This window comes from Chrysemys picta, chromosome 5 (genome assembly GCF_011386835.1).
Source record: "Chrysemys picta bellii isolate R12L10 chromosome 5, ASM1138683v2, whole genome shotgun sequence".
Taxonomy (NCBI): domain Eukaryota; kingdom Metazoa; phylum Chordata; order Testudines; family Emydidae; genus Chrysemys; species Chrysemys picta.
This window is the reverse complement of record NC_088795.1, coordinates 97,605,424-97,617,066: the sequence shown is the minus strand read 5'-3', so window position 1 is coordinate 97,617,066 and position 11,643 is coordinate 97,605,424. Positions and strand designations below refer to the sequence as shown.

The following is an 11,643-nucleotide window of genomic DNA, read 5'->3' as shown; positions in this document are numbered from 1 at the left end:
CACTTGCTCAGCTTCATGCACATGAGTATTTTAATGTAGGATCTTGGAATCTTGCAAGATGGAGCCTTTAGACCTTGACAAAGGAGGGGTGTGGATGAAGCAGCTGTGCAGATGGGCCTTTGAATAACCTGTGCCACTTGAGGTGGGAAGCCTGGAAAGAGGGTCCTTGGATTACTGTATCCATGTTTATGTGGAGCTAGTGACAAAACCCTATGTGTGGACAACGAGACACTATTCAAGTCCATGGATTGAAATAATGATCACAGCCTGCTTATGGTTTAAAGGTTGAATTTACCCTATCCCTGTAGACTCTCCAGCACGAAGTCTGATTTATTTGGGCTCCGTGTAGGAATGGTGAATTTCATCCCCAATGAAGAGGAAGAACTATAGCTATGGCAATATGGATGCTAAAAAAATCCATAAACTGTAATAATCTCCTAAACTACTATAGATAAATTAAAAGATAAATTACATTCAGATCTGTGATGTAGTTTTAATGACCAGTTAAAATGTTTGTTTTGAAGGGGTTAGGTGGTGTATGTTTGAACAAAATGCATGAAATGAATTAGGTTAATATATATCATATGTTTATGCAGTGCGATACTGCAATTTAGATTAATCAGCATTGTAAGCACATGTTTATGCAGTGCGATACTGCAATTTAGATTAATCAGCATTGTAAGCACGGTGGGCTTGAGTCTTCTTCCACTTTTACTAGTGTAAACTAACTCCACTAACTTCAGTGGAGTGACATCAGTCTAAAATAAGTACAAGTGACAGGATAATCAAACCTAGTAACTGAATCCTGTCAGATTCATGCACATAATGGATTTAATTTTCAGAGGTGCTGTGCATCTACAGCTCTAATTGACTTTTACTGGAGTTGTGGGTGTTCACTACTTCTGAAAAACAGAATTGGACTGATAAAACTGACAATGGCAAGTTCTTGCAGGGCCGCCCAGAGGATTCAGGGGGCCTGGGGCAAAGCAATTTCGGGGGCCCCCTTCCATAAAAAAAAGTTGCAATACTATAGTAACATGTATTTGGAAATGTAAATAATAACTAGTGAAATACATTCAAAAATTAATTTGTAATAATTTGAAAATACACTAAATACATTATTTAAAAACATTAAATGCTTTAATGGTATGTGTACATTTGCAATTACATAATGGGCTGTTGCTGGGTGATGGTGATGGTGATGGTTGGTGCCAATGGGCTGTCGCTGCCTGGGGGTGGTGCTGCTGTTGCCCAGGGCTGGGCTCTGGGTTGGGGGGTGCCCGGCTCTCAGGGGCTGGACTCAGGGCTGTGGGGAGATGGGGTCAGGGGGGTGTCCGGCTCACAGGGGCTGGGCTCAGGGCTGTGGGGAGATGGGGTCAGGGGGGTGTCCGGCTCACAGGGGCTGGGCTCGGAGCTAGGGGTCAGGGCTTGAACGGGGGGGTGCCCGGCTCAGAGGGCCTGGGCTCAGAGCTGGGGGTCAGGGCTGTGGGGGGATGGGGTCGGGGGGTGTCCGACTCAGAGGGGCTGTGGGGGGATGGGGTCGGGGGGCTGCCCAGCCCCGGGCCCTTACCATGCCGCTTACCCCCTCTCCTGGAGCCGAGGCGTGCCACATCCAGGAGCAACCCTGGACAGCGCTGCAGCGGCCTTGCTCCAGCGGGGCCTGAGCTCCCGCCGCTCGGCCGCAGCTCGCAGCCCCGCCCCCTTACCAGCTGAGACGCCAGGGGATGGGGGAAGATGGAGGAAGGGGGAGCCTCCGACATACTCGTGGGGGCCCCATGGGGCCCGAGGCCTGGGGCAAATTTCCCCACTTGGCCCCCCCCCCCGGGCAGTCCTGAGTTCTTGCTATACTTCTTGCTAGTATCTATAACTTGACAGCAATATTAAGAATATTGGGCCAAATTCTGCTTCCAATTTCTCTTGTGGAAATCTGGAGTCAGTCAGTTGACTTGAACAGGAATATTCTGTGTTTACAGTGTAGTAAGGGCTCAGATTTGGATTCACTGACTTCAGTGAGAGTTTCATCTGCTCACTAAGTAGGCCCCTGAAAGAATACCAAATCAGTCTGTGTTAAACTTATTTTGCACACTAACTGCAAAATATGTGCATTTTTAAATAATTTGTCACTTTAATACTCTTTTCTGATCAACTTACATCCCCTGTCACTTTTGAAATTAACTCCATGTACATAAGGAGTTAATACCTGTCTACAACCACACTTCAATTCTGGCCTGGATACTCCCACTCTTATTCAGGTGATGCATACCATTAAGGGAGAAACATCTTTTGGCAGTGACAGTGGATGATGGACCTTTAACACCAAGCCCTCTGAAAATCCAACAAGACTCCCTTTTAATCAGTCTCTTCCTTGGCTCCTCCACTGAAAAGCTTTCCTGTTTGAAAGGATGCTCTTCCTGTTCTTTACCATGAGTATCCTCAGACTGCATCTCACTGGGTTAGTTGTAATCTTCCATGGTCCCCTTTCAATGTTTAAAGCAAACTCCTCATTGACTTCAATGGGACCATGAGTGGGCCTCTGCAAACAATCATATTTATTAAAAGTTGTAAAATACTTCACTATTTTCTCCATTTGCTAGAGTAATACAAAAGTGTTTGGGTACTAGTCTGAAAGCGATTTTATTTCCAGTATGCCTCATTTCAATTGATTAAAATAGAAATAATGAAATGTGAAAAAGTTTTCCTTTGAACTTAACTTGTAGCACTTGCAACCAAAACCTTCAAAGTCTTTTTTATTTAATGGCAAAGTTTATTCAATTTTATAATAACAATTAAAAGACAAAACATTAAAAATTTGCAGTTCAAAACATGCACATTCACAAAATGCCAATGACACGTAACACTGCATTGAACTGAAAGCGTTACTAAAATTTAATAAAACACACAGGGCAATTAATGTCCAGTTAAAACTAAACCTGAGAAAAACTACCATAAACACTGAGTCAATAACTCTCCATTCATGCAGCTTCACAATTTCCACAACAGTTTCAGCAGTAATGGTTCAGTGGAGCTGGAAAATCCTACCTTACCTTGAACGCAAACTTTGCTTTGACATAGTAGCTGTCTTTCACAGCAATTTATACTTATGAAACACTGAAATACTTAATGAAAAATCAAGTCAAACGAGAAAAACAATATTAATGCATTTATGGCTTCTAGTCTAGAATAAAGAAACACTAAAACATGATTTTAGCTTTACATGTTCTGATCACAGCTTTGCAATTACTAATTGTTGAATGTATGGAAAAGCTTATGTTTAATTCAAAATATGTAAAAAACGAAGGGCCCAAACTTACAGCTGCTTTTATACAGTATAAATCAAGATAAAAAAAAAAGATGGGAAAACACTATTTTCCCTTCCTTCAATTTAATGTACATTCTAATTCAAGGTTAAGGCAACAAAGGAAGCTCCTTGTGACATTTTGTAAAATATTTTTTTGTGATATGGTGGATTTTAAGGGGTTTATAGGAATCTTTAGCTATCTGTTACTGTCTCAAAATATTTTCTCTGTCATTTTTACACAAATAGAAATATGATTTATTATATATCTATTGAGGCTGCTTTCCACATATAAGCCTAAATTCAGGAAATGGCAAAAGAAAGTCCAAATACAAATGATGATTAAGCTTAATAAAATTTCTTAACAATTAATTAACCCTTTGAATAACTGTTGCATTCTTATAAGTAATTAAAATAACAATATGCACACAAGATCGAGTGATTTCTGACTGGCACTGTTTTGGCTTAATTGAAGGAACATTTTTTAATGATAGTTTGTAATTGTCATGCAGTGCACATAAGGCAGACTGCAAATTACCATGTGAATTCCATATTGGACTTTATTCACACAAAATTAAAGGTTTAAGTGATCAGAATAAATGCATTATGATTAGCCATTGTAATTTGACTAAACTATTTTTTTCATTAAAATAAATACCTGCATAACCAATGGCTCAAATAAACAAACACGTGGCATACTAAATAAATAATATACTATCTTTCTATGCACTTTAACAATGTGCAAATAAACTGTGTATTGTATACCTGAACTGATTTAAAAAAAAATCTGTTTTACACAGGCACATTTTGAAGTGGAACTGTATAAGCAATAAAAAAGCATTTTTTACTAACTTTCTAAGCAGGACTATTATCTCACAATTGATTACCATCAGACAATAAGCAACATCTAGTATGTGTAAAAAAAACAAAAATCCAAACCAGACTTACAATTGGGGAATAAAAGTACATATACAAACTCAAACTCAAAATACATTTTGTGGGGCACTACTTAAAATTAAAATGTGTAAAATCACACAAGGACGACACACAGGATGATGAGCTTACACCAGCTTTGGAAATAGAGCAATATATAACATAATGCAACATCACCAGCCAGAATTCCAATAGGAGTCCAGGGTCTCAGCAAGATGTGCTAATAGCCCTCTACCTTCTTAGCAATAAATAAAAGTGGAATGGGACTAAACTGCATGTCATTTGTGTCACCAACTGTAGGTAGCTGGGCATCTTAATTTTCTGAATTCTTGTAAATATAGCACGCTTTATTTTATAGGAAGGTAAACCCAGGATAAGTGAAGCTGCTTGTAAATTTCATCACAATACAATGGTTTACACTACATTTCTTTGCTTTGCATAATTTTTGCCAAATCAATATTTATGCCTTTTACAACTGAAAAGGATTTTTAAAAATGCATTTACTTTTAAAAAGAGTCAGGGACTGAGAATTGTTTTATATTAGTTAAGTCACTGAGGAATGTCATTTAAGAAATTTGTTGAAGTCAGTCATTCTCTGATGGATGTCAAAAATAGGGATCCATATTTTAAGAAAGAGGCATGCCCCCAATTTTTTTTTCTTGCCTTAGGTCAAGTGATATGGCCCTCCCATATTGATCCATCTATTTATCTATGCCTGAAATGGCTTTTCTGAAGGCAGTTCTTCTCTGCATGACTGACTAACAGTGCTGTTTCTAGTGGAATACGTTTTCTTTGTCCCTGTGTCTTCTGTGTTCTCTTGTGTTTAAAGTCACTCAGGAAAAGGGAGAGGAAGAGAATGCATAACATACATATGAAATGTGGAGGGCCGTTCCATCAATTTGTCCTCCTAAGTATGTACTTTCATATGGTGTCTTCCTTGCTGGGGTTTTGATGTATGATGTGATTTGTATATTTTCTCAAAATGAGAGGTAAGGAAGTTGCGTAGTGTAGTGAAGTGAGATGTGGAGCCTGCATAGTGCTGAAAGGCCAGGGGACAAAGTTTTATACTTAATAAGTATATGAATAGTCAAGAAATTATTGGTAGGATAGCTTAAGTGATATATTGCTTGTTATTTACAATCTAGATTGGATGATTTTGAGGACAAAAAGTGATAAGAATGAAGTTCTTAATAACCTGAAAGGAGAATAGGAAAATTTCTGTTCCATTCTCAGACAACTGCCGTTCAAAGTAAAACTGTATCTATTTTACTTAGCCTAGCAGTATGAAAAATTTAAAAATTAAGAAGCATTTTCTCCATATAAAATAAAATTAAAATTAAATTATTATAGTGGACTTTAGGTCAGTATTAAATCAGACAAACTTTAAAAAAAAATTAAATTGGACTCTGATTGTGCCATTGTCACAAATAAACGTAACATCTGAAGAAGTTAGGCCATCATTTAAGAGTGGGCAGAGACATGCCAAATGTAATTAATTTTTAAAAATTTCTTATTACAGTGTACTCCTGGTGAGAAGTGTAACTTTTACACTGCTGAGTTGAGCAAACTGTGGAAAATTTTGTTTTCTTTTGTGCATTTTCCCTCCCTTTTTGTTAAAAGTTGAGAGTATGGAGGTTTGCTATGTTACAGATAAGCTGTAAAGAACTACTTCAGTATATTTGGGTGCATAGTAGGAGGTGATTCTGGTGCAAATGGAAGAGTACACACCACACAGGCTAAAGGGCATACATTGCTTTAACAAATCATGTTCTAGATAACTAGAATAAAGATGGTGAAAAGCCCATAAATAGCTAATCTGTCTTTATGAATTAGGACAAACTTTTCTGATCAAATTGTGACCAGATGTGCATATAAAGCACAAGCATTGCAAAAATGGCTAAAATTATGATGAAGAAAGGTAAGACAGAGCAATTTTCATTTTGTTTGTAATTTGAACAAAACTTGGAAATATGAGCACCATACTAAAAAGTGGCAGCCATATTAAACAATAAAAAATAAAAAGCTTGTATCAGACCAAAGGTGCAAAGTTTCACAGATTTGAAAGCTAGTGCCATAAAGGCAACTCCAATTAGGCTCATTATGCTGTATTTTTTATCAAGTATGGAGAATCAAGCATGCATTTCTGACATCAGGACTTTAAATTAATTTCCTTTTAAATTTCCCTGCAAATGATACTGGAGATTCTGGAGAATTGCAATTATGGAACTTCTTTGGCAAACATATTTTTTAGGCTAGTTTCACCCAAACACCTATAGACACCTTGGTTTGAAATCTTGCTTAATAAGGTGAGTTAACACCATTAAAATGTTGGTTAGTCAGCACTTGTTGAAATCAAAAGCTTGTTACCAACTTTACTTTAAATGTATAGCCACTTATAAACCTGCACAAATGTTAATAATCTATGTATAGTGGTAATCTGACCATTAATGACGTCCCAAGTAATATGATATATGAACAATACTGATTCAGCCTCATTGTAAATAAGTGATCTGGCAAAACACAAGGTAATTTTCAACCCCTTTTTACAAAGACAAAGCAAATACTTGTGAAAAATGCAAAGAGATGGTGTGTTACAGTAGAGTTGCACAGTGCTCATGTCTATTGAATACACTTTCAAACTTTATGAAATAAGATCATCATGGATCTTCCTGTAATCTTTGTGACTGGATCCTGCTAGCAGATCCTAGCAAAAATCTAGTAGTTTGTCTTACTTAAGTAATTCTAAGGGCTCTCTGTTGCAAGCTGTATTCCTTCACCATTCATCAGGTCTTTGTTTTGTGGTATCATAAGCTCTTATTACTTCAGATTGGGAAACTATTCCATTTTCATCTTGAGAGAATGCATAGCCATCTGCAGATAAAAACAGAAAATAGTTAAACTCTGATTAGTGTTTCAGATATTCTATAGAATTGGAAGACTTCAAATTTCAGTGAAACCAAATCAAGATATATCACATCTACTATTTCCCCCCATCCACTAGGCCAGTAACCCTGTCAAAGAAGGCAATTAGATTGGTCTGGCATGATCCGGTTCTTGAGAACAGCTTACAAACTGTTTAATAATTTGTTTCAGTATCTTTCCAGGTATCAAACGTAGGTATAGACTAGTCTGTAATTCCCCAGGTTGTCTTTGTTTTATATTTGCCCTTCTCTAGTCCTTTGGGACCTCACCTGTCCTCCAGGAGTTCTCAAAGATAATTGCTAATGGTTCTGAGATTGTTTCCACTACTTCCTGTAGTACCCTAGGATGAATTTCATCAGGCCCTGATGACTTGGATACATCTAACTTAACTAAATATTCTGTAACCTGTTCTTTCCCTATTTTGGCTTCCATTTCTTACCCCTTGTTGTTAATATTAATTATGTTGAATATCAGGTCACCATTAACCTTTTTAGTGAAGACTAATACCTATTTTGCTTCAAACACCTCAGCGTTCTTGAGGTCATCAGTTATTACTTCTCCTTTTCCACTAAGTAGTAGACCTATGCTTTCCTTTGTCTTTCTCTTGTTCCTAATGTACTTAAATAACCTTTTCTTATTGCCTTTTATGTCCCTTGCTAGGTGTAACTCATTTTGTGCCTTAGCCTTTCTCATTTTGTTCTGACATGCTTGTGCTGTTCTTTGGTACTTGTCCTTAGCAATTTGTCCATATTTCCACTTTTTGTAGGATTTCTTTTTGATTTTCAGGTCATTAAAGAGCTCAGATGGAGGCATATTAGCCTCTTACTAGTCTTCCTATTTTTCATTTGTATTGGGATACTTTGCAGTTGTGCCTTTAATACTGCCGCCTTGAGAAACAGCCTGCTCTCTTGAACGTGTTTTTCCCTTAGATTTTCTTCCAATGGAACCTTACCTACTAGTTCTCTGAATTTGATAAAGTCTGCTTTTTTGAAGTCCATTGTCCTTATTCTTCAGCTCTCACTCCTTCCTTTTCTTAGAAATGATGACATCTATCATTTCACGATCACTTTCACCCAAATTGCCTTCCACCTTCAGATTCTCTACCAATTCCTCCCCACTGGTCAGAATGGCTGTCCCCCAGGTTAGTTCCTCCACTTTCTGGAACAAAAAGTTGTCCCCAAACATTCCAAGAAATTACTGTGAATTTTGTGTTTTGACATATTACTTTTCCAACAATTATCTGGGTAGTTAAAGTCGTTCAGTACTACCAGGTCTTGTGCTTTGGATATTTCTGTTATTTGTTCTAGAAATGCTTCATCCACCTCCTCTTCCTGATTTGGTGGTTTACAGTACACACCTACAATGATGTAACCCCTTTCATTTTTAGCCAGAGACTATCAACTGGTCTGCCTCCCACCTCCTTCTGGACTTCAGAACATGTACATATATTCTTGATGTATAATGCAACAACTTCCCGCTTTTCACCTTGCCTGTCCTTCCTGAACAAGCCATACCACTCTATACCAATATTTCAGACATGAGATTTATCCCACATGTGCTACACAAATATATATACCGGGGTCGGCAACCTTTCAGAAGTGGTGTGCCGGGTCTTCATTTATTCACTCTAATTTAAGGTTTCGTGTGCCAGTAATACATTTTAACGTTTTTAGAAGGTCTCTTTCTATAAGTCTATAATATATAATTAAACTATTGTTGTATGTAAAGTAAATAAGGTTTTTAAAACATTTAAGAAGCTTCATTTAAAATTAAATTAAAATGCAGAGCCCCCCGGACCGGTGGCCAGGACCCGGGCAGTGTGAGTGCTACTGAAAATCAGCTCGCGTGCCACCTTCGGCACGTGTGCCATAGTTTGCCTACCCCTAATATATACTATTACAGATGCAGTCATATACATTGTTTTTGTCAGATCTAACAAAAACCATTTCATATATATATATATATATTTTCAATAGGTGCCCTTCCTCTTTGGGAAAATCAAAATCAAAACAATTTCAGGATGACAGTCCAAAGTTTACATTATCATACTTAGTAATAAAAGCTGTTTGTAATTCAAACTTAGTGTTTTAACACCACACAGAACAGATTTGTCCTTTCTTAAAATATATCAGTATATTAGGCATATTTTTGTGTGTGTTTGTTTTAGGTAGATATCTTGTAAAAAGTGTTTTTAATAGTCCATTGTAGCAGAAATCAAGATAGTGCATTTATGACAAACAATTTTAGTGAAGTATTGTTTTATGTCTATATTTTGAAACCACATGTTATTCTTTTTAAACACTGAACACTTACGAAGCAAGTTTTGCTGCAGAGATTCAGAGCGGTACAAGTTCACAGGACTCTTCTTAAAGACATTCTTCAGTAGTTGAGCTCTTTCAGTTAAGCTAGAAAGAAAGTGGAAATATGTCAATTTATGAATAATAATGTATAGTTTTTCCATGGGACAATAAACAAGGGCTGGCAAACTTAAAAACTGCCCATTATAAGGTAGGAAAAAATTAGTGATCAATCTTGTATTTAGGTTGTACCTGACCTAATTATTATTAGACATATGATTAAAATGGTGGCAAATTAAAATATTTGAAATACTGGGTTTATGTTTGTAAGTTTCCTGGGGAGAGACTGGTTTGTGGTTATGTGTTTATACACTGACTAGCATATTGGGGACTCTAGGTGTAACCACAATACAAATAAATAAACTAACAATACTATTAAAATATTGAAGTGCCAGATTCTGCCTGGCCCTTTTGGTGTGCAGTGTAAGGGAAGGGGATAGAGACTTCCCCAACCCAGCATGACCTGCATAAAGGCCAGGCAAAACTGCAACCCCTACATACTAGGAAGTGTAAGGATTACTCCCTACCTGCCCAGCTACTGTGCCCTAAAGGGGATGGGAAGTGCAGGGAGGAGATAGCGCTAAGGCCATTTGGCTGTGTCAGCCAGCCACATGTGTGTTGGAGTATGCTGCCTCTGTGAAAGGAGTTGCAGTGTGTGCACTTCTGGTGAGCTCTGGAAACTCTCAGAGGGCATTCTGCTTCTCTGGCACATTATTCCACTGATCCTTAATACAGGATATGTACAATTTACATAATCCAGCCCTTAATAATTATCTCCAAAGCAGAGTTGCCAAGAATTTTTGAAATTGTTCAAGATCTGTCCCTGGGAAACAGGTGCCGTGGATAGATGATCCACTATTTTTAGAGACCGGGGTTTGAGTCTGGACTAGATACCAAATTTAAAATGGTTAGTGGCCTGATGGTAACATACATTACTTGTTTTGGTAAAGTTTTTTTTTTTTTTAAAAGAAAACATTCTACAAGTACATTGATATAAAGTAACAATCCATTTGGACAAATATAAACAATCTGCCCTGTTTACTATTGTTTCATAGATTTCAAACATGTTTGATAATCTGAAGTACATTACAATTAAATGATAGTGATTAACATTTTAAAGCTGAACAGCATATCTAAATAAGAGAAATCAGCACTATTTTTGTTACTGGAGGTGTCTGATTGCCTTGCTACAAATGAGTACTGCACTTTACCAAGTTGTTTTCAGAGATGCTAAGTAAATAGTAAGGGACACATTTTCACAGATATTTGCATGCGTTTACAATGCAACTAGTAGGTGCATGGTCTTTTGTGCACAAAGTATTTTCAAAGATTGATGTGGACACCTAGGCAGGTTGAAAATTAAGCTAGAACTAAATTGTAGGTGTACATGCAGATTTCTGGTAACATACAGATTGCTGGGAGTTTAAAGCAGGGCTTCTGTGTGTCATCCAGTTATATACTGTCCATTCTTCTCCCTCCTAAAACTCTGCAACTTAGAGTAGCACCTCATTACTATTTGTGCTGCTACTGCAAAATATACTGGAATATGGTCCAGACAGCTCTTCACCTGAGCACAAGTAGAAAAAAAAGGGTGGTGCTGGGGAATGAATGGCAGTTTTAACCAATCGGCTACACAGGCACTGGTTGGAGGTTACAGGGTTTGAGGTTTTCAGGAAACAAACAGGCTGTCTCCTTACAATGTATTTTTCTTTCCAAATTCTTAACGTTTCCCATGGATAAGACCCTAATTTAGTGACTAGAAAATAGTGGACTGGCCATAGCATAGAGAGCTTGCCAAAACATGATAAATATACTTTCTGATAATTTTAAGAAGATTTACTGCAGGGAATTGGGAAGGAATGTAGATGAGGACTGGGAATGGTATTACACAGGCTTTTCAGGCAAACCACAGGAACTATGCCCTGAACTGGGCCTCAGTGTCTGACACCACAGTGCTGAATGTTTTGTCTTCTGTGTGTGAGCTGCTTTATCAACATGACCTAGGGTGCCCAGATAAAATTCAGAATGGAACATTTTGAATTCATGCTGCCTGCTGAAGCCTTAGAGCTGTGAAGAAATTGTTTCAGTTATAACAGTGTTCATAGCAATCTTGGGAACCCTAGTAAGCTAAGTTAG

At 37.6% G+C, this 11,643-nt stretch overlaps 1 protein-coding gene across 7 annotated transcripts in view; it reads right to left on the bottom strand.

The window, feature by feature from the left end:
• Nucleotides 1–2,743: 2,743 nt before the first annotated feature.
• ATP8A1 (ATPase phospholipid transporting 8A1) overlaps nucleotides 2,744–11,643 on the bottom strand; it is a 267,308-nt gene continuing 258,408 nt past the window's right edge. For 5 of the 7 annotated variants that reach the window (XM_042841789.2, XM_005300615.5, XM_008170556.4 and 2 more), the window contains 2 exons: nucleotides 9,464–9,555; nucleotides 2,744–7,099 (listed from right to left, as the gene is read on the bottom strand). In XM_042841789.2, coding sequence (XP_042697723.1) covers nucleotides 7,002–7,099; nucleotides 9,464–9,555 — 190 coding nt within the window. In that variant the 3' untranslated portion in view covers nucleotides 2,744–7,001. The remainder of the gene's footprint in view (nucleotides 7,100–9,463; nucleotides 9,556–11,643) is intronic. The other 2 variants (XM_042841788.2, XM_042841790.2) reach the window with 1 other exon arrangement.